The sequence below is a fragment of the Thalia democratica genome, chromosome 7 (genome assembly GCF_965202585.1).
Source record: "Thalia democratica chromosome 7, ktThaDemo2.hap1.1, whole genome shotgun sequence".
Taxonomy (NCBI): Eukaryota; Metazoa; Chordata; class Thaliacea; order Salpida; family Salpidae; genus Thalia; species Thalia democratica.
The window spans coordinates 4337528-4362551 of NC_139171.1; the positions used below are offsets into that span (position 1 = coordinate 4337528).

The following is a 25024-nucleotide window of genomic DNA, read 5'->3' on the forward strand; positions in this document are numbered from 1 at the left end:
TTTTTATTTAAAGAAAATTACTTACAAATTCAATAGCGAAAACGTTCATTTACTAAAAATATTTCAGAAGTTGTATTAATGTCTGTTCTGATTGATAAAAATACCTCTAAATTTTTATTCAAAAGCATAATTTTTAAATAAAATATAATTTTTTACAACGGTAACGGCATTAGCTTTGTAAGTTTTTGATTAAACAAACATCGCCCTGAACTTGAAGTTTTAGAGATTAAATTCATTCTTAAACTTGAAAGTTGAATGTTGAGCAATTAATCATGTTTATTTTGTAAAAAACGTTGCCAGGGTAGGAAATACAAGCTAATAGTAAAATTTAACAAAAAAAAACTTTATTATTTTAATCAATAATGCTCTAATAATGAATATTTTTAAATTAAACAATTATAATTCGAATTTGTATGTTTAAAATCTAAGTTTTCACAATATTACAATAAAAATTGGTTAAAAAAATATTAATTTGTTAAGTTTCTAGTGAAAAATAAGTTTTTTAACAAAGTTTAACCTTAAAATCTCTATTATTTTTCTTTTTTAATTCTATTTTGTAGTTTTTTGTTTACTATATATTAATTATCAATTTGTTTCAGAAGACAGAGATTTTAAATTTAGAAGTAAAACTTGATATTTTTTAGACATTCTGGTTATTTAATTTTATTTGTTAAAAGTTAGTTTTAGGTTTACAAACAGTTTATTTAGCTCAATTAAATACTTTTATTATTACTTTATTTTTTTTTAGAATATTTGTTAAGTTTTAATATTTTGTTTTTTAATTTTAGCTGTTTATTGTTATGAGTGATTTTATTTTAAGTAGTTTAAACAAATTCTATCAATTATTAGTGCTAGATTTTATTTTTTAAAACTGAATTGTTTACAAATCTATAAAACAGTTAAACAATTTTTTATTTTTTGCTCTATTTTTATTTACCTACAAACACATATACTAGAAATTTAAAGACACTATTTTAAAATACATGGCGCTCTTTCAGCTTTATGACATTACTAAATATTTTATGTATACTGACATTACTAGCTCTTCATATTTATTCAATTTTGAGATATCTGTTGCATTTTTTGCGGTTGCTCTTGTAGAAAGGGCAAGAAGAAAAATGTGAATGTACATGGTCATAAAAATAGAAATCTAGGGAGGAGACGGTGTGGAGCCCATGGTAGACTATGGTTTCCATGGTCAATATTGGCAGTAATGGGTTAAAAAGGGTGCTTACCATTTTTAAACTTAAAAAAAAAGATTTGTATATACAGTTACTTTTTTAAGTTTTTGTTATTATTTTTTTATTATTGTTTTAAAGTTAGCTTAAAAAATTAGTTACAAGTAAATGGTGTCAGCTCGATGACCGAAAGGTCTTTCTCCACACCAATCCATTGACCTTAGTTGTGAGTGTTCACATTTTTCTTTCTTTCTTTAACACATTTGTTCAATAGATAATACTATTACTAAAACTTCAAAACTGTATACTCCTATATAAAGTAAGATATATTCATACACTGAATAAGTAAACAAAAACAATATTATGCAAAAAAAGCTTCTAACTTAACAGATACTTATATGTTTGTTGTCTAAATGTAATTGTCAAACAGCTTATATTTTTAAGTAAGAAGATAATAGTTGAACAAATAGTCGCTGATTGAAATGTAAGGATGCCATCAAAAGTTGGTTACACGGTCGTTGGGGCTTCAGGTGAAGCTGAAGGGTTTTCTGCAAAATCTTTAGAACTTCACACTCCAACAGTTACTGGGTGGCAGACACCAAGGTAAATTTACTTCATTAAATGTAGAATAATAAAAACTAAAATAAAGTTGTCTATGAAGTTTTGAATTTCAATTTGGTCAGTTGGTATTTGTTTTTTGAATTGTATATTTTATGTTGAAAGTAAATAACATTATATTTTAAAACATATTTTTTGCTGTTTATGAAATACACGGTATTTTAATAATTATATTAATGTTAAAATAAAATAAAAACACTTAAACCAAATTGAAACTGTTAAATAAAAAAAAATATTAAATATATCTGCTGTTTAATATTTTTTTCTTGAATGATGTACTATATCCATTTCTCTTAAGTTTTAAAAATTTCACATTTAGTTAACTTAAAAAAAGCATACAAATGACAGATTTTTATTTTGAAATAAAAACTTTAAGTTTTATAGAAAAAAATGAATTTATGAATTACATACTTTATACTAAATTATATCATTTGCCTTTTTGTGTTTATTAAAAAATATCTTATGTTTGCAAATATTTTTTTTTTTTATAAAAATAAGATAAGTTATGTTAACCATTTTAACATTCAATTTTTATATATAAAATTAAAACTCTTTAGGATAAAGTATTTATTTCATATTCAAATTTATTAGTAATATAATAATAAAGGGGTGGGTGAAAATTCAAATTCTAACAAATCTGAGTAAATGTTAGTTATCCATATCAATATAATTAAAAAAAAATTCTACTATTTAATCTTTATATATCTACATGAAAACTTTTTCATAGTCTAAATTATTATTTTTTAAATATGTCTAGAAGAAGGTTTTAAAAATAGTTTATTGTAATTAAATCAAATTTCTTATTCAATAGTTGTTGTTTTATTTTTTTTACCATCATCATTTTATTAATTAGACCTCCACTTAGTGTTCTAAATTTCTAGTTATTTTTAGATGTGTCTCCTTGGAGTTCTTTTTAAGGAATTTTAATAGTCACAATTCACATGCCCATAATAAAGTTACCAATTGTTTTGTCTGAGTAAACTAATTTATTTGTTTATTTTTTTTTATGGTAAAAAAACATCAGTCTCAAACACTTCCCCTTTGCAACGATAAACGTTTTCTGGGGAAAAGTTAGTGTGTTACATCATATTTAATTTTACCTGCAATTTTAGATTTTTAATACAACAATAATAAAATAGTTTAAGATTAATAATTGCAATTGTTCTTAAGTATATAACTTTTATAGTATAAGTACAGTAACCTCTCGGATCTTTACGCACTTGAGACGTTATGCACTCTTGTTTAGTTACGCATTTCAGAATTCTATAAAATTCAGAAAATATTTTTTTTTTAATATTGCACAAATTAGGTTCAATGTATATTTTTAAATTAAAATATGTTTTTGAATGCTAACACACCTCTCTATATCTTTAGACTTTGTATATTTATGTTCCTTGACTAATTGATAAACATTTAGTTATACCTCAGTATATCAGAAATTTTGTCAACAATAAGAGATTAAATCAAAATTTTGAAATAAACATGACTGTGTTTAATAATGAAAGTATAATGAAATAATGAGAGTTTAAAACACAAAGAAATAACAAAGCAGTCTTGCCCTATATATTAATAAATATCATTTTATAATTGTAAATAAATGCTTAATTATAAATTGAATTTGCTAAGTAGAATAAAATATAAATGTCACATATAAAATAATAAATATTAAAATAGTAAAATTATTTCTACTTGTATTATTATTTTATAAAATTCAAATCCTTTTTTTAATATATGTATAGTTTTATCTGTTGTTTTCATATTTATAATCAAACTAAACAAATATTTAAAAGTGGGAAAGTGCCCAGTCTGCTTTTAACTAGAAGCAATATTAAAAACAGCCATTATAGTGAGTATATTTGGTACCTCTCGTTTCTTTACGATCTCTCATATCTTTACGCACTTTTTCTGTGGACACAATGTGCGTAAATAAGCGAGAGGTTACTGTATATTGTAAAAAAAAAGTGTTCAAAACCCTATTATATATATTTACAGCTGATGATGCTGTATTGCTTAATAATTTGTATCAAAAAATAACTTTCAATTTTATATCAGTAGTTTTTTTTTATTATCAAACTACACCCACTTGATCATCAATTCTCAGTTATAGAAAAAACATTTTATTCATTTTACACAAATTAGAAGTTGTGACATTACAAAACCTTTATTTTTATAAATCATACACTTTAAAACAAAATGACAAATTGCTTTCTTTCACCAATTCACAACAAGTTTGATTTTTTAATTAAATACTTTTTAAAATCATTTTTCAATATCACAGGTTTTGCACTTACCCTCAAGAATTGGTTCTGCGCTTGAATGAGTCAACCAAGATAAAAAAGCTGCAGTTGTTATCTCATCAGTACATGATCCCGTCTAAAGTTGAGTTTTTCATCGCAAAAAGAGAAAGTCCTGATCAGTTTAAAAGACTTGGGTAAGATTTTGATTTATTATTTCTACTTGTGTTTTAAGTAGCTAAAATGTAAAATAAAAAATACTTTACAAACTAAATGAGTAAGCTAATATTTAGTAAAGTGTAAAAATTTTTTATTGCAGAAAATAAATTTTCAAACATTCTATTTTTTTATTTGAATTATTTTATAGTGATTAATTTAACAGTATTAAAATAGACAATAAAAATTATAAAATATTTATTCAAAAGTTCTTGTAAATACTGTATCTTTTTAACCTGTTCATATCTGTTTAAAAAAAAACTTTTTTTTTAATTCATAATTTTTTACTCAGATACATATATTTATCAAACAATGAAAAAACCGGATTTAAATCAAGAGAATTAAAGTCTGTTCATGTTAACACAGAAGGATTGTTTGTTAGAGTTTTAATCCATAAAAACCATCTTAACAAGTTCAATATTTACAATCAGGTTTGTTTTAAATTAAAAATTTTATTGTTTGAATATCTTTCAACTAAAAAAATGTTATAGTTAAAAACAATCAATATACAGTGTTAGGGCCAGAAAGGCATGGTACAAAAAAGTTAAGAGTGTTTTTTTACTTAAGTTAATATTGATTTTGTACAAAATCTTTTAGTGTAAACTGTTATTGCATTTAAACTTAACCATATATTTTATTTCTATTTAAAATTTTTGTCCTTATTTTCTTAAAAAATTTTTATATTCTCAGTAAAGTTAATTTTGTTTTCTTTTTAAAGTTACAGACTTATTTTTACAAATTATTTATGTATTTAAAAAAAAGAGGACTTTTTCTCATTACTAAAATAATTTACTTTTTTTATTTTGAAAATAACAAAGTATAAAATAACAAAGTATAAAATAACTTTTAGAAATCTAAGAAAATTAATTAAAAGTTGTAGAAAAATGTATATTACAAATGAAGTTTTGTTTTGCTTTTTTATGTGTACTCTTTATACAGAACATAATTTTAACTTGTGAACTTGATACCTAATCTGTCAAAAAGTATTTTGATTTATTAAGCTATAAAACATGTATGTGTATTTTAAATATAAAATATACAAAATAACACCATTTTGTAAAAAAGAACCCCATGACCTAAATAATGTAGTATTAAACTGTACTGAGAAATTTGTACTATATGAACTTAAAATTATTTAGTTTAAATTTGTTTTCTAAGGTTGTAAAGCACAGAAGATCATTGGTTATAAAGTAAATCAAAGTTTATTCTTACACAAATGATGATTATCTTTATTTAAACAACATTTTAAAGCACTAGCTTGTAGTGTTATAAGCATAAGTAGAATATTATATTACAAGCTAAAAAAAAGTTAAGATATTTTGTACTGCAATGCTGACTAGTTTTGAGTTTCTGAATATTCAAAAACTATTTACCAAATACAAGATTACTTAAAATATTTTCAACAAACTGATATCTGTATTTTTATAACTATTCATAGTCTAAATATTTATCCGGAAAATAGATATTACTACTAAAAATTTGAAATGTCAAATAAAGTATGCAAAAAAAAATATATAAATAACAGACATGTCTTATAAGATGAATTCTATATTTTTTAGTTATTCACAATCTAAACGCTTATGTTTCTTATGGGGTTCAATGTTGTTGGAGATAAAAAATTATTTGTCTGATAAATAGATAATAATAATAATAAAAATTATAAATGTTAGATATAGTACAAAAACAAAAATAATCTAATATATATAAATAACAGACATGTCTTATGGCGTTCAACGTAATAGGAGACCCGTCAACATCGAATAACAATGATTTTATTGACACATCGGCTTCTAGCAACAATAAAGATTACATAAGCCCAATGGATGACCTTGCTTTCGATATGTACCAGGTTTGTAACTGTTGTTACATTTATTGTTATATATTATAAATTCTATAAAAAGATTCAATACTATACTAGTTTTGTTCTATGTTTCAAGAATCTCCTCTTACAGTGACATTTTTCTAATAAAACATTTTTGGTTTTGTTGCATTTGAATGTGCTTTATTTAAATAATGTTGTAAACTCTATTTTATTTGTGACTTTAAAAAATTTCAAGTAAAAATACCTTTTTTTTGTAAAAAAAATTTTTTTTTGATGAAAATTCACTTTTTTTTTTAATTTTTGTCATAAAATTACAAAAAAAAGGTATTTTTACTTGAAATTTTTTAAAGTCACAAATAACGTTTTTTTGTTATTGTATAAAGAATAGACTGTGAAAGTTTGAAGAAGATTGCTTAAAAAATGAAGGAGGAGATAGATTTTGAATGCATTAGTCTTTTTTCGCCGTTTTAGTTTTCCTTCCCCATAAGGAACCTGTTATGCGGCCCGACTTTGGCCGGTCATATCTCAAAAACTAATTCGAATTTTTAAAAACGGTAAAAAGCATCTTGAAGCTTAGTGAAAACTCTATAAAATAAGATCAACTTGTAAAAAACATGGTCTACCCCCCTATGGCCATAATATGCTTAATTAAATGCTTTATAAAACATAGGAATTCAAAAAGTACTGCTGCAGTTCTATAATCAGTATGATGATAGGAAATCAAAGTAATTGTACATTAAATATGATGTTAATGTAAAAAAAGCTGTGATTTTGGTATCATGTAATATACTTAAACAAATCAAAAACCAATTAGCGCCTAAAGATTTTTTTTTTGTTTTTTTAAAACATTCAGAAATATGATTGTAGTTTTATTCATGTCATAAATTTATACTTAAATTTACTTTTTGTTTATTTTGAAGCGACTTTTTTTTAAACACACTAAAATAATATTTTTGTAATGTTCGTTAATTTAGATAAATATATAGTCATTCTTATTTGTTTATTTAAATGAATTAATTAACTTTTTAAACTTTTAAGTAAAAATAAATGTATTTTTATTATTTATTTAATAAATGAATAATAACAATGATTTTGTTACTTATGTAGCAAAAGCACTGTTAAGAATAGTATGAACTGAAAAGTTATTTAAACTAATACTTTTCTCATTTGTGACCTTTAAAGCGCAAATTTTTCAAAAGAGCTTTTGTTCGACTGGTCCCATAAAATGTTTTTACTAGTTTCTTGACTACTTTACACTGAATGCAAGAACAAAATGTTGATAAAGCATACAGCAATGACATACTCAACTTTTACTTTAAACTATATTTCAAACATTTTTTTACAAATATAATAACTTGAATAAAAAATACTTCTTTTATGTACTAAATTGATAACAATAGGAATTTTATTAATTTATTGTTATAAATTCAAAAATATTTCTTTAAATTTAATTACAGGACCCAGAAGTGGCGGAAATAATTCGAAGACTGGACAAAAGAAAAAAGCAAGCAGTTAGAGGTAGTTAGAATACATTTTTAATCAATTTATTATATCAGCTTTTAAAACTTATCAGTTATTAGTTTTATATCTTATAAACTTTTTAAAGTTTAACTTTTTTACAAAAAGTGCTACTAGCTAATGTTTTTGTTGTTTTGGTAAATTCATGTTTTATTTTAAGTAACAAAATATATACAAACCAAAAAACTTAAGTTTCAGTTCTAGGTGTTTTTTCTGAGTTTGTAATATAATAATTGATTAAAACTTATCATGTTTAGTGTTATCATGGTTTTTTTAAACTAAATATGTTTGTGAATAAATATAGACTTTTTTTTGAGTAAAAATATATTTTAGAACATTTGTTGAATTTGTTTATCAGTGTAGTTTTGTAAGTTTTCAAAAAAAAGAATACATTTTAATAAACTTACAAATAAAGCACTTAAGTACGCAAGAGCAACTTTATAGCAATTTAAAGTTTATCTGAAGTGTTTTTTATTAATACTGTGATGTCATAATGAATTCTTTTGATGATGCCGTTTAAACGAAAATAATTGCATGTTTTGATTTTTTGGAAGTTTAGAAGTTCTATTTAGTTACTTTGAATATTATAATTTCATAAAATTTATCTAATTTAAAATATATTTTTGATTCAAAATAACAAGCTATAAAAATATTTAACAAAAAATAGTAATAACCTTTTTTCGTTGTACATTTTAAAACCTAAACAATGTAGTTACAGTTTGAGCTTTAATCACAGATTTTAAACTCTTTGAAACAGGGTTATAAAAATAGTTTCAAAAAGTGAATTTGAATGTAAAATAAAAATATTTTAGTTGGCTTTGACTTAATGAAAAAACATTAATTGACTTAATTTTAAGACTTTAAAAAACTTTTTTTTTTCACAGAGGAAAACTTCGAAGTAGCGAAAAGAATGAAGCAAGCAATTAACGATCTGCAAAAAGTGGGAGAAAAATTAGCAAGGTTAAAAATAATTTTTTTTTTCTGATTTTTTTATAATTCTGCAAAGTCTTAATTTGTTTTGATATGTTTATACAGTTCTTTTTTATTTACTTTTTTACGAAAACTCCTTTTGTTCGTTTTATAACACCATTATTTTATTATAAGGTTTATAAACAAATAGTTTTATAATTTTAAACATATGTCTGCTAATTTTAATTTTTATACATAAAACAAGTCTTTTTCAACAACACAAATATATTTCAACAATTTTCTTCAGTGTGATTACAATTGTAACAGGTTAAAACAAATTTTAAACTTATATAGCCTTTTTAATTATATGAGAAATTATCAATCAATTAGCAAAAAAAAAACCCTAAACTATAACAAAAAATTAAAAACAACAAGGAAAACATAATTAACTGTAACAATTTAAAACAAAACAAAATTAGTCTAATTTAAACAAGGATAATGAGTAATCAAACTCTCTTTGTTTGCATAATTCTGGCTTGTCTAAGTGAATATAAATAGCTTCTATTTTAATTAAATCAAAAATGTTCGTGCAACTTCTTAAAACTTTGAACTTTGTCTCACTGTAATTATTACCACATTTAGGATTTTTTACTAAGTGCTCTGAAATTGATGATCTTTTTGTTGCGTTTAAGGTTGCAATACTCATTTTCTTCGGTTGATTTTTGATATGGTCTTTCACGCACTTAGGTACGTGCTCTTTTATTCTTGTTTCTAAATGCCTAGAAGTTTGTTTTGTTTTAAATTGTTACAGTTAATTATGTTTTCCTTGTTGTTTTTAATTTATTGTTATAGTTTAGGGTTTTTTTTTTTGCTAATTGATTGATAATTTCTCATATAATTAAAAAGGCTATATAAGTTTAAAATTTGTTTTAACCTGTTACAATTGTAATCACACTGAAGAAAATTGTTGAAATATATTTGTGTTGTTGAAAAAGACTTGTTTTATGTATAAAAATAGTTTTATGTTTATTTTTTCAAATTTTTAAACACTAAGTGTAACAAAACTGTTTTACAAATAATTTAAAATACTTTATAAAATATACAATATTTATACACGTTTTCGTATTTTGAACGTGTTTTTGTAATTTTAAAAGATTTAAAAATCGTATTATATCTTACCACTTTCAATAACTCAGAACAACGAAAACATGAATTATGTATTTGTTTTCATTATTACGTCATAATAACAGCTGTAAGCTAGCCACTAAGATTTCTCTAGTGTTTTAATATTTAATCAGTTTAAATTGTTTACTCTAAAAAAATATAACATGAATGTTTACACAAAAGTATTAAACTTCAAATATTTATTTTTTTAAATATCTTCAAGTATTTATATTAAGAAATATGAATTTCATTCTTAATATGAAAAGAAAATTAAAAATTAACTATTTATATTAAAATTATGAAATTCAAACTGGACTAAAAGTATACTTTTTTTAACTCTTTATAAAACTAGGTTTTAATTTCAAACAGATTTAGATTTCAATAAACACATACTTTTTAATTTATGTAACTGATTAACCTGTTTAAGTATATATATTTTAGAATAAAAGTAAGTATTTTAAACATTTACTTTTAATGTAAAACCATTCAAAGGTTTTGTAATTATAGGGTGTATACACAATTATGTAATTAAAAAAAACTTAGATCAATGTCTGATGTATTATATAATACATTTTTTTTTCCAAATTTAAGTTTTATTAAGTTATATTTAAGTTTATATTTAAGTTAATGTTATATCTTTTAATAAAAATGTATTAAAGTTTGACTTTAAGAACCATTAAAATTACAAAAAAAAAAATTCATTGATATAAAAAAACTAATTTATGTGTTCTAGTTAGTGCATAACTTGTTTTTTAAAACAGTTTTAAAAATGTTTGATTAAAAAATAATCAATACAATATCTAATTAGTTTTAATTTACCCAGTTAAGTGTTAAAGTATTTCCGTGAAATTTTAAAGTTTGTATGTTTAAAAAATTTCAATCTATGTTGGTTACTTAAGACATAATATGATTGAGAGTTAACTTTGATTTTTTAATCTAAATATTGAAAAAAAAAATTCATTTGGTATTGTTGACTTAGCTGAACTTATTTTTTGTTTAATTTTTTAATATTTTTCCTTGTAATTCAATAAAGTTTTGTCCGGTACATGCTTGAAGAAAGGCAGTTGTATACAAAAACTGACAATAAACACAATTGAAATAATCAACAATATACACAATATTTCAACAGATACGAGTTGGAGAAACGCAAGGCGGTTGAGAACGAAGATTACGATCTTGCCAAGGTGAAGAAAGATCAGATGGAAGATTACAGGATGAAGATCTACCATCAGCTCCAAAAATACAATTTGTTGGAACACGCTGGAGTCAGCAGTAACCCTGATACCAAGACATCTCCACTCAGACAGAGTTTGTATAAATTTTATTTATTTAGTTGTTGTTTTATTAACAAATGATCAGTAACAATTTGAATTTTAAGACTTGTTCATCGAAAAAGCTTAGTTTGATGTTGGTACTTAATTTCAACTTGTTTAATTAACTTGTTTAATAAGTTAAAACTCCTTGGCGATAGAACGTCCTTATCAAGACTAAGTTTTAATGTTTAATTTAATTTTGTAGCTCAGGTAATACTTGGTAGTTACTACTTTATTTAGTAACTCAAGGAAAATACACAAAATTAATAAATGTTTTATCACGGTAACAATAGAAAACAGATGTATTCAGATAATGTTTGTGTTAAAATAAGTAAAAACAGTACAAAAGTGGAAACAGTAATAGTTTAATGTTTTCTATCAATCAAACAAACAATGTTAAGCGAGCAAAACAGCACAAACAATATTGAAACACAAACACAAATGACTGTATAATTATAAGTCAATGTATTTAAATTATATTACAAGTACAAATCATTAATCAGGCGAGCAACAAAATAGAACCAACAATAGTTTCATGCAAAACACAAACACCAATAATAACAATGATGACACCATTAGTCAGTCTTATTCTTACCATTCACCATCAGAGATAAATGGTCCTATAAATGGTTATTTGAGGGAACCAACTACTACGAGTCCCACGCCCAGAAACCAGATTCCACAGCTAAACTTGCAGGTTTTTATGTTTGCTTATTCTCAGTACAAATTAATAATATTATTTGTTTTTGTTTATATCTGAAAATTTTTAGCTTGGTTTGCATGCTATTTTTAAAATTTATTAGTTTTTTGAACTATCAAAAATACAAATAACAAGAATTAAGTTGTTCAGTTGTCATTAGATTAATGCTATCTAATTGTTAAATTTGGTGTTTTGTTATGTAATAGTAGTTTTTGGCAATCGAAAATATATACTAATTTATACTTTTTTCCAGCCAATAGCTTTAATTGGAAATTATATAATAATGTAGTATTTTTAAGTTCTAATTAACAAATTTAAATTTTAATTATTTCAATTCGTATTTTAGCTAATGACATCTAAAGAACATGATGTAGATAAAATTGTTATACTTTCTAATTTTTATTTTTCAAGTTATTTTTACTTTTGTTATTTCGGCCAATAACTTCAGAACAAGATGATCAAGAAAATGTTGCTCTTTCAAATTTTATTTATATATTTATTACTTGTTTTTATTATTATTTTCAGCCCATTACATCGGAAGAACAGGATATTGACGAAAACGTTGCACTTTCAAATTCTAATTACGACGACAAAGTAATACCTGCTCTTGCAAATAGAAACAATAAACAACCACTAGATGAGTTCCCAGATGAAGTAAGATTTGTTTTATTATAATATTATTTAATATCTATTTTGTACATTTAGTAAGAGAGTGTTTTATTCTATAGCTACATTTGTTCATTTGCTTTAGTAATGTTCAATATGTTACTATATCAGTTTGCTTCATTGTTCAAGTTTTGTGTTCAGTTTGGTGCTTTCAAAATTTTACAACAACTCAATTTTACATCCTTTATAGGCTTTTTTAAATTTGTATTGTTTGACTTATTCATTTATTTTTGTTTAAGTATTTACTTCTCGGGGTCAAGGGCCTAATATTTTTTTATTATAACTCACTAATTGTAACTTCAGTGTTAGTTTTACAAATGAAGTATTAAAATAATAAAAGTAATGAAACATGAATATTTTCTTCAGTCTTACCCCTCCCCCGTAGCCAGAACGCGCAGATCGAACAACCCTCTTGACGATGACGTCACAATTAACAACAACAGCGGACCGGAAGCGATGAGCGAGAAAAACATCCGGGAAGCTTCGACAGCCATCGACGTGTTCGGACTTCCGCTTGTTGCAGGTATGTGACGTCATAATACCAATGTTAAGTTGAAGTGTGACGTCATAACTACATTTGACGTCATAACTAGGTTTTTAATAGGATCTGGCCAGACTCACCATAGATGTTTTTTATAAAAATTGTACTATAAAACTATAAAGTATTTAAAAAGAAAAGTTTTAGTATAATAGTCATTTAATACAAGCACTACTTTGGACTAAAATTCAAATTTAAAGTGTATTTGAAAGCGTTTGTGATAAAAAATTCTAACATTATTTTGTTTTATAAGTTTTTTTAAGCTAAAAAGTACATCATTGGCAAAATATTTCTAACGACAGACCGTACGCTGTCTATATTTCTTATTCATTTGAGATTCAATACCTTTTGTAAGGTTATTCAATGAAATTTAAAGTTTAAAAAACTTGACACATTCTAACAGGAGCGTACAGTAAAACATGGAGTTTTAGAGAAGACACATTATTAGCAGTATACAAAATATTGAATGAGCTTCCTGAAGACACAGATAAGGAAGACCTTAAATTGAAGCTGAAAGCAGCATTGTTTCTTGTTAAAAGAAGTATTAGAGGTAAAGAAAAGGAATAAAATAAATAGTATGAAAAAATATATGTTTTTACTTGTTAAGATAAGTGTTAGAGGTTAAAAATTAAAAGCAAATATCTGTAATTTTTTAAGTGTGTTTCATTACAAGATTTCGAAAAAGTTTTTAAGAAACTTCAATTAAACAATTAAGTGAATAATATAATTTAGCTTATTAGAAATTTAGGTGAAGTTATTAAATGAAATGACTCTCTAGCTTAATTTTTGCTTGAAGTGTTTGTGATTAAATTGTTCAACACAAAAAATTATTAGCATACTTTTTATAACAGTTAGGGAATTTTTATAAAAAATTACAATAAAAAAAACATAATTTTTATAATATTATTATTTTATGACAAAGCGTTTATAAGTTGGGATGAATTTGTCTAAAAAACATAGTAATTTGTTTTAACTAGTAAAGAATATCTTTTGTATTATGATTGTGAAATGTATATTTGTTAAGTACATATAAAACAAACAAATTTATACTTTTTAATCAAGTTCTTAATTATCAAAAGTTTTAATTAATAATATATCACTTTAAAGAATAATATTTTACTTTTGTTAACTAGTTTTTTAAAACTTTTTATATTTGGGAAGGTACCTTTTTTATTTAATAATTAACTTTATAGTTTTAATGTTAAATTATTTCGCTATTTTAAGAAAAAGATAATTTCAAAGCTTTTGTTAATGTTAATTCAATAAAACGTTTAATAACCGCCATATTTATTTAGCATATGGTTAGTTTGTGACTAATGATACAAAACTTTAAAAATTCTATTTATTAACAAACCAAACAAAAGATAACAACCAAATATTTGTTTATTCAGTTTCTTGAAAATATGCTTTGATCTATACTACTTGTTTGATATTGGTTTGTTCAAGTACAGTTATTTGTCATTAAAACAACTTAACCCAGTTTTTATTTGGCTCGGTTTCTAAACTTAATTGGCAGTGTTAAAATATGCTCATTTATCATCAGAAAGTTTTTTAGAGATGAAACGTACTTTAATAAAGCTGTATATGTTTGTATAGCTCTGAAATTTTTTTATTGAAAACAATTAAAAAGCGGTTGTAAAATTTTAGATATCTAGTTACAACTATTTTTCTATACAGACAAACACCATTTATAATTCAAAAATTAATTAGTTTATTTGGTTGTTACCATTTGAAAAAGAAAAAACATGTAAATGTATACTATATTTTAATAGTTTACTTGTGTTAAAATAAAATTATGTTACATAAAAAATTAAACAGTACAGGTGTAAAAGCCAAGTTTTATCTATCAAGATATTTACTTATGTTTCAAATTTCTTTAAAAAAATTCACATAATTGAAACAAGATAATTTATTTCAAAAGAGTAACATGTATAATAAAATTCAATTTGAAAATAATTAACCACATATTTTTTCAGAGTTTTCTAAACACTTATTTTTATGCAGAAAAACACAAACAGCAAATTGTTCTTTGTTTTAAAATGTTTCCATGTATAAATAAATTATTTATGCTCACAAACAAAATACATTCTTTTCTAAAATGACCTATAAGATAAAGAATTATATTTATTTGTTCGACTAAGTTTAGTTACAAAAAAGTTACAAAAATGTTTATTATTTTATACCAACATTATTAGCTACCAATTGTATTTTTTTAGTCCGTTTATTTAGTAATTTCTTAACTCAAAAAACTTCTTTTATTCTATTTTTTCTAAAAGTTTTTAATAATGGTTAACCTAATTTAAAAAATAGTATTGCTTTACAACTGAATAAAGTTGTGCTGAAAAAGCTCTCAACATTGAAATATAAAAATTTATCTTCTAGTTTTAATAAAAACAATACTACTAAACTAAGTTTAACCACAAATATTAGGTTATGATAACATAAACTTTATATATATATATATATATATTTAGTAACAAATGTATCCTAGTCAAATTCTAAACCAATAAACTACTAAAATAAAAACTGATGTTTATGACATTTAAGTTGGTAAGGTTTCCACCTACAGACATTTATTTTGTTTATTACCAGAAAGTAGTAGCAACTAAATATCAATAAAACTAAAAAATTACACTATACTAAATTTGAATTTTTTTTTGCTTTATTCGTAGACTTTTATAATAAAAAAATGAAATAGTTTTGCTGTAGATATTAAAATAAATACTCACCAAAGCAGCTTGAAACAAAAATTTTACATGAACAACTTTTGTTTACTTTACTACTTGTTATAACGTTAAAGTGTAAATAAACGCAATTTGTAATAGCAAATATTATAAACAGAGAAATCTATTCATACATCATGTTAATTGTTTTTACTATACTATACCGAGGATACTATTGAACATAAACAATACTATTTTTAACACAGACAAAGTACACTCAGTATTCCATGCTAGTTTGAGATTACTTGAGATGGTCTTGGTAGATTTCATCCCAAGACACAAGTTGGGAAGATCCGAAGCTTCAAGAAGCGTAAATCTAACTCTTCCAAATCTCATTCAAAAAACTGGGGAAACCGTTAGTTTAAAATTTACAAAGTGTTATTTTAACTACAAAGTCTATTATCTAACTTATGTTTAACTGAACTTAACATTTTCATTTCAAAATACAAAAGTCAATTAGTTTGTAGGTATATTGTCAAAAGTCTAAAAATTGCTTTTTACATCAGTATAAGGTAACTTTTATTCTAAAGAAGTAAATACAAACTGTCACAATTACGTAGACTGTTTTGATTATTTTATTGGTTACGCAATAAATATCGCAGCCTAAATTATTATAAATTACGAAATTTATAATAATTTAGGCTGTGAGATCCAGATGAACTTGTCAATCAAATGTCAGGGTTTAATGCATACCTATACATAATACAAAACTTTTATTATATACACTGTATATAATTGAATTATATACGTTTCTAATAAACACAGGCTGTAAGATCTCGCACAACAGCGATAGAGTTTATCGACAAAATGTCAGGATTTCCATCGGTGGAACCCCTGAACGTGGTACCCCAAAAGTTACTGCAACCCTTCAAGAAAGACACTGCTAACAGAATGGCTCTCAGTAGAGTTGAGATGGCTGAAAATTTGCTCGATAGATTCGGTTGGTTTATATAAATTTTTGTAAAATCTACTAAAAGAAGACCTTTAATTGGCATAGGGTTAAAAAAAAATTTAGTATAAAATACAACATTATAAAACTTTTCTGTAACTGTTCTTTGCTTCTTAGTTGTCAAAGATCTCTAAAAGTAATCTTCATATAAATGATCTAAACAGACAAATAAACATTTGTGTATTTTGAACGGTATTCTGTTTTTCTAATCTGCTAAAACAAGCGCACCATCTGGCACAAAGATCAAAAACAACAAATAAGTGCAAAAAATTAACTTAAAATGTTATACGTTCGTACAGGAATCAAGGAACCCTCCCTAACATGTGGTTCGTTCATGAAATTCGCCGTTCCCTCGTTGCAACACTCCAACGGAGGAGTGAGGGAAGGAAGTAGCAAGATAATAATAAAGTGTTACAAGTTGTGTGGTGATGAAGTAAAGAGTTACCTCCCAAAAGCTGATAACAAGTTGAAGAAAAATCCACTCTATAGGTTGGTAATAAGATTTTTAGTATTTGTTGAAACTTTATAGGATTGTAGTAAGATTTTTGGTATTTATTGTGAAGCCCACTTTATAGGTTGGTAGTAAAAATGCATATTAAACTAGTTAAAAGACCAACTTATAAGCATATTTCTAACAAAAACAGTGTTTAATGACTAAATAACATGAGTAAACAAACAAAAAAAATACCGTAAAAATCTTAAGTTGGTAATGGAAGGCTTACCAATATACAGAAAGGTGTAAGAATTTTTTATAACTTATATAAATCTGCATGGTTGCCAAAAATCTTGGAAGACCTGGAGTTTGACAATTCAAGCTAAAAAACCTGGAATTTGACAATTTCGAAAAAAAACCTGGATTTTTTAATAAATTTTACATGCTAAGTAGTGAAATTTCGGTTTAACACAAAAAATCTATCGTATAGATAGAAATGTTTATCATCATCAAAAATTGTTTTATTAAAAAACACATTTAAAATAGCTTTACAGTATCTTTTCAATTTTTTTATACTACTTAGCACAGTTTTTTACCTCAAACTTAACTTTAAGTTAAAGTTAAACCCAAAAATGTGTACTTTTAAAAACCTGGAAAAATTTTGCCATAAAAATTTGGTAACCCTGGATTTGATTACATTTTTTTTTTGACAATAAATTGTACTTTATTTGTTAGTGGATAAAAATTTTTATATTTTCAAACTCCAACTGATTTTTTTTCTTATTAAGCAGCTGTTGTATGATAATTTTTCACTGTAAAACTAAAACAAACCATCAATATTGTTGTATAAATATTAACTTATTTAAACAGGAATTTGTTCGACAATTTTGATGTAATCGACGGAAAACCAACAGAAAAACAACTTCAACAACAAGCATTAGAAGAAGAAAAAAGAAAAAAAGAAGAAGTTTGTTTGTTTGTTTTTCTTAAAAAGATATTTTGTTTAATTTTGTTTACAACTAGCTTTTAAGAAAATGTTAATAATCAAGTTAGTTGATAATACAAGACGTTATGAACCATTTTTGAGCAGATTTTGAAATACCAGATAATTTTGTCTGTTAATGTTTTAAATAGAGTTAAAATAGAGTTCTTTTAGATAACAAACACATCAATAAGAAGTTGTTGATTACAGCTTGTAATACGAATACAGATAAAATTTGTATAAAAACTAAATAATTATTTTTGTTTAATAGATGGACGCTTTGCAAGAACAAGTGAATCAGCTGAGAGCTCAAAATAAAGATGTTTGTTTATAATATTTTTTTTATTGATAGTAAAGTTGACTTTACAGTAATTCTTTTGGTTTTTATTTCAAAATTTAATTAAAAATTAATAAAACATTGTAACATAGTTTTCCTGAACTTTTACTTATTTTCAAGAAGGTAAATTTACTTACAAAAAGATTCTCTACATTTGTTACAAAACTATCTTGACTCTAAATTTCTTGTGTTTAAGTTTTATGATAAATTACAATGTAGATTTCCTTTCATTACGAAACAAGCTTATTATTTTCAGTTGGAAAACGCAAATAAAAACAACAACAATAAAACCAAAAGAAAACCAACTCCTCAGCCAGGTATGAGAGTAAATAAATAATTACATATTTAAGCGCTGAAAATGTGTTTTAGAAAATAAATGCTTTATAAAAACTGTGTGAGTGTTTTTCTTGTGTTTAGTTATTATTTCAGCTTTTAAAAATCTCACAAAAGTGCATCCATTGGTAAAAAGCAAAATTAAAGTAATAAATGTTTCAATTTTTAATAATAAAGAGTGCCAGTAGCACTTTTAGAACTTTTTACATAAATAGTTTGTTATTTTAATTAAAAATAAACAGAGCCTGCCCCAGCTCCTGTGGAAGATACTGAAGCCGAAGAATTCATGGACAAGTTTGTTTTTATTATTTATAGATGAATTGTTTATTAATTTTACAATTTGTATATTTTATTATGTTGTATATTTCATGATAATGCAGTTTTAAAACCGTATATTTTGAGGTATATTTAATAAAAACGTGATATTAAATTTTAAGCTAACAAAAAACTTCTTAGAATTTAAATAAGATCGTTTTAAAAAATATATTTTTTGAAATAAATCAACATCATTTTAAGGTGTTTTTTTGAACTAAAGCAATCTACAACGTTATTTTACTTTAAAGATCTTAACAAAAACAGTATCTAAATATAATTAAAAAATGGAAAATTATTTTTATTAACATCAGTTAGTATACTTAAAATATTAATAATTTATATAGAAAATTTTACAAATAATTTTTAAAACATGACTTCTGTTTTTATACCACAACTTTCTCAAATGTTTTACTTATTTTAAATCATTTTGTATAAATTATTACAATTAGGCTTCAAACGTTTGTTATAAACATAAATTGTGTGCAAATTGTATTATTATTTTGAAAAATTTTTAATTTTCGGTCTTCACTTTTATTATTTAAAATTTAAAAAAAATCGTGTTTATTATCAAGTAATTTAAGTATTTTTTATTATATTTTGTTCAGAATGTTTATGTTTTAATTTATTTTCATTTTCGAAAAACATTTAGCTAAGGTTTTTTTTCAAAATTCAGGGTTGCCACTTTACCTGGAAACCTGGAAAAACCTTGAATTTGAGAAATTTAAAAAAAAACCTGGAAAAACCTGGAATTTTGATCAAAAAACCTGGAAAAACCTGAATTTTAAAAAATTTTAACATCTTCAGTGCTAAAATTTCAATTTGACACAAAAAATCTATCATATGAATAAGAATTTTTTGTCATGATCAAAAAAATTTTTATTAAAAAACACATTTAAAGTAACTTTACAGCATCTTTTAAATGTTTTTGTACTATTTAACACAGTTTCTTTTATAGAAATTAACTTAAGACTAAAAATAGACCCAAAAATGTTTACTTTTAAAAACCTGGAAGAAATTTGGAAAACCTGGAAAAAAACTTGAAAAATGAGTGGCAACCCTGAAAATTGACATATTCCGTGAACTTTTTTTTTTTGACATTCTTGTGATATTTACAGAATGTGTATATTTTGCGGAAAATATTTTATTTAGTTATTTATTATACTGAATGAATCCATTTTTGTTTTTATTTTTTATTTTTTTTAAATCAGGATGTGCATATTTTGTGGAGAGCATGATGAAAGTTTCACAGAATCCGGATTAGACATGCATTATTGGAAAGAATGTCCCATGCTTAAGAGATGCGAGTACTGTAATCAGGTTTTTTATTTAATTATTTGTTAGTTATAAGATTTTCCAATGTTGAAAAGATGCGAATATTGTAATCCGGTATATTTAATTAATTCATAAATTTGCAATTATTTTAATTTATTTGATTGAGTGTATTTGGAAAAAGTGTTCAAACAGTGTAAATAACCAAAAAAATGTAGTTGAACAATAAACTTAAGTTTAATCTTAGTCTGTATTGAGTTTGAGCTATCTGAAATGGGGAATTATTTTAAATTATTGCACATAATAACATTTTAGGTAGTAGAAATTCCGTTATACGGACAACATCTATTGAACGAGTGCGAAAGAAAATCGGAATTCGGAAAATGTCCCAGATGTGGTGAGGTCATGTTGAAAACCAAACTAAAAACCCACGTTCCCGCCAAAAAATGCCCTGGTAAGTTGTATTTTAAAATATTCACTTCAAAAAATGTCCTGGTAATTAAAAATGTAAGTTTTTCTGCCAAAAGATGCCCTGGTAAGTAAAACTACAAATGTTCCTGTCAAAAAGTGTCCTGGTAAGTAAAGATATAAAATTTTACCTCATAAAATTGTCCTGGATGATTAATCCATAGATATTTTCTCTGAAAAAAACAAAAAAATATTTTTTATTCTTTTTTGTTACAAAAAGTGCCTAAATGAGTAAAAATCTATTTTCAAACTATAGATGAGTTAATTTATATTAAGTTAAATGAGTATTTGAATGCTGTTCCAACAAAGTATGTCATGGTGAATTAGACGTTCAAAATAGTACCATGCTTAATAAATTTTTGCCGCAAAAACCTTATCTAATAAATAAAAACTCATTCAGAAGTTTAAAAAGTTAAACATAATTTTTTTTAAACAATTGCTCAGATAAAAAACACACCATATAAGTATTCATGTGAGTATTTTTAAGTTGTTGAAAATCAATCCTCTATGGTTATCAATCGATTTAGTAAGATATAAACTATTGTTACTTAAACTTTATGCACTTTCTTTTCTTTAAACTAAAAATGTATACAAACAAAAGTTTAATTTTAAACCAAAACCAAAGTTTTCAACTAACACACCTTTAATTTACTTGAACTCTGAACGAAATCGTTTAAAAATGTTTTACTGATTTTTCTGAAATATTCGTAACTTGTCGAAATATGTGTTGCTTTTGAAAATAATTTGTAAAGTAGTTTGGTTCGTTACTAAAAGCAAAAAAAATAGTAAATTTCATTACTTCTTTTAGTTCATAAATGAATATTTTTAAATGTGTTAGCTAGGACTTTTATAAATTTGTAGTTGTATAAAAGTATTAGGCTTTAATCACTTTGTATGCCTAACATTAAGAACTATAATGATTTATGTTTCAATGCTTTGCGAAAGTTCAAAGCTTTTTTTACAGTAAATGTTAGTTATTATGACGAATCTTAATGTGTGAACTATATATCACTTTTCAACAAGCTTTATTAAGTTATTTTGTTTTTGTGATATAGTCAAATCTATTTGATAAAAATTAAGTGAGTATATGATTAATGTTCCTACAAGGTATGTGTGAACTACTTTGTAAAAAGCTTTGTACACAAACTTATGAACCACAACAAAAGACCTTTATTTAAACAGTTATAAGTATACCTTTTGTAAAATGTTTACTCAAAATATATTACTTAAAAGCAAAATGTACTTCATAAAAATATAAAACACAGTTAATATTTTCATTATAATCACATTTAATATAATTAATATGCTCATACTATATGTCAAGCATATATTAAATAAACTGAATTTTTTTAAACAATTAGCTTATAATAACAAATTACATACTTCAACTGTATTTAATGTTTAGTCGTTATCAACTGTTGTTTTTATAACTTTTATATATACTAAACTTTTATAAGTTTTGATAATTGTCAAAGTTTTCATAAATCAACGTTTTAATACTTATAGCTAAGTACTTAAATACAATACCAATTACTACTTAAATATAAGAGTAGTTTTAGTTACTGATGTTTTATTGTGCATATTTAGATAAATGTACGGCTGTTTTCGTTCAGGTTACAATATAAATAAAAGCAAAATAATGTGTTTTGTGTTAAATTATGTTTATTTAAGCGTATGAAAATATTTGTATTAATGCTTTCATAAAACATAAAGTGTTTTTATGGCAAAAACTTTTATATAAGTAGAAAAAACACTTTTTTACAAAAAAAAATAGTTATGAAATTTGTTTATACAAGTTAAATTATAAAGTTTTGAGTTTCAAAAATAACTAATTTTTATTTTGTTTGCAAATTTACGAAATATTCAACCTTCTTAAACTGTTACAACAGTTCAATAATAAAAACTAAGATTTATTATTTTGCTTTTAATTATTTTTAGTATATATGTTGTCCAAAAATTTACTTTTAGTTCAATGTTTAAAAGTTTGTAAATGCATAAAAATACTGGCAGTTTGTGAGAAGATTTAAAGTTTTGTTAGTTTTTAAAATTAATTTTTACTAGGAATCTTCTAAACTAGAAAAAACCCTAAAACAGACTAGTATGTTATTCTACAAACTAAATATCTAAAAGAAACATTTAGTACACTTATTAGTATTAAATCAAAAAAATTTCAAAAACTCGGATTTTTTTCTTATAACACTTTCGTATCACAATAATTGATAAGTTATATTATTGTTTCAATTTCCAGTTTTATTACTAAAAACTCAAGAAACTTTCCTATTTTTACTAAACTTTAGTTACTGATGATAAACTCTTAAAAGTTTTCTACTGAGTTATGTTACGAATGCTAAGGTTTCTTAAAAACTATTACTTTTGAGAATTGAATCCAGAATTGTAGGAAAATTAATTTTTGAATGTCAAGTACTTACTTATTTATACAACATTTTAATTTCCATAAAATCAACTCAGGAATACATTCACTTAAACAATAGAACAAAGTATATTCACACTAGTTTCTGATGTTTTACTACTTTGACAGTATTTATTACTGTTTATATATATTAGACTTATTCACAGTCTTAGATACTTATTTCACTATGAACAGTCCGATATGTAACTGATAAATATATATCATAATTATATACAGTACTTTACAACTTTTTCTAAAATTTCACTAATCATTCTCAACAGTATTGAATCCAGCGCTTCAAGAACACTGTCCGATGTGTAACAAGAACATCAACTCAGGTAAATAATACAACAAACAATTTATTTGTCAACTTTTTGTTTGTTGCTAACACTTGTAAAACGCAGGAGAGGAATTTTGGAAGAAACATCTGATGGGAGGAAAAAGAGATTCTTGTAAAGAGAACCCGAGAAGATTACCTCATATTAATAAGCGTAAGTTCGATTAAGTGTAGACAAAAATCTGATATAAGTTTGTAATAAGTATTTGTGGGGAAAAACCTAGAAGACTTCCACATATTAATAAGCGTAATTTTGATTAAGTATAGACTAAAATTTATTGTAAATTTGTAAGGAAAGATCTACAAGATTTACCTCATATTTATAAGTGTAAGTTTGGTTAAGTATAGACTGAAATTTATTGTAAATTTGTAATAAGTATTTGTGAGTAAAGACCTTGAAGGTTTACCCCGTATTAATATAAGTGTTAGTACTAAAGTTGATAATTATAATTTCTTCTTAGGAGACTCCCGCATGTAAATAAGTGTAAGTATAAAAAAAAATAATTAAATAACAAACAGTATGTTTAAAAAGACTCCTAAAATAAACCTACATATCAATTAATGTAAGTTGTAAATAATAAGTCAATAAAATATAGAAATTTATGATTTATTATATAGTTTAGTTTGTTTAGACAAATAGATAAGCTGAAGTTTATTTTTATAAGCTTACTTAACTCTTAACGTAGAAGTTTGTCAATCAATCTTAATTATTACCTTAATAGTTTTTTAGATGTATATTTCTATAAAATACATTTTTATAAAAGTTTATTTATTTTTAGTGAAAGCAAAGAAGCAAGGAAATACAAGAAAATAAAAAAAATTTTCAAGAATGTGAAAAATAAAAGTTTCAGAAATGGCAAATACTATTTCCACTTTTTAAAGTTACTGTGATTTGTTTTATTTACCTATTATGTTTATTTGTTTAAATTCTAAATTCTTAAAAATCAAATTAATTGTACAAATCAACAGTAAATAAAACAATACTAACTTTTAGTTATTATCATTTTGAAAACATTTAAAACTTCCTAATCTACTATCAACATGTTTTACCTTTATAAATAAGTTTTATCGTAACTCTTGAGAACTACAAGTTAAAGTTTTGCACATAGATATCCTTTGTTTAAATTCAAACTTATAAAGTTTTTTTTTATATTGAAACCAGAAACAAAAACACATCAAAAACTTTTTTAATTTATGAGTGAACAAAAATGTTTTTATTTAAGATAAGTTATAATTTGAGAATTTTTTGATAAGTCACTTCTAAGTTATAAAATGACTTCTTAGCAAGTAAAGTTTATCAAAAATAAACTTAAAAACTCAGTTTTTTTTTCTTTCTAAGTATCACATTTGAAAACATTATTGTAATTTAAATAAATCCGACTAATTTTCACAGCATCAACTATTTTATCAACGAATAAAAACGATCAAAATTGCCTTCATTTGCAATAATTAATTAAATTCGGTACTATTTTTATTTCCACTGTTTTTATTACAACTTTTTACTTTCGATTTTTTTTTTGTTTAAATTTTGTCGAATAAATTTTTTGATCAAACTTAGTAACTGTGTCTTATGTATTATTAAAGAATTCACT

At 24.1% G+C, this 25024-nt stretch overlaps 1 protein-coding gene across 1 annotated transcript; it reads left to right on the forward strand.

Annotated features, from left to right (window-relative positions):
- Window positions 1-1618: 1618 nt before the first annotated feature.
- Window positions 1619-24690, forward strand: LOC145840163 (centrosomal protein of 104 kDa-like). Its single transcript, XM_082947316.1, has 23 exons — window positions 1619-1781; window positions 4075-4227; window positions 4539-4677; window positions 5961-6095; window positions 7526-7586; window positions 8471-8546; window positions 10789-10967; window positions 11476-11669; window positions 12198-12326; window positions 12705-12861; window positions 13280-13426; window positions 15806-15954; window positions 16365-16539; window positions 16848-17037; window positions 17852-17948; window positions 18235-18285; window positions 18557-18617; window positions 18876-18927; window positions 20157-20265; window positions 20533-20671; window positions 23377-23433; window positions 23500-23586; window positions 24212-24690. Exons 1-23 carry the CDS (start codon window positions 1669-1671, stop codon window positions 24244-24246), a joined length of 2685 nt encoding a protein of 894 aa, XP_082803442.1. The 5' UTR covers window positions 1619-1668; the 3' UTR covers window positions 24247-24690.
- Window positions 24691-25024: the final 334 nt, after the last annotated feature.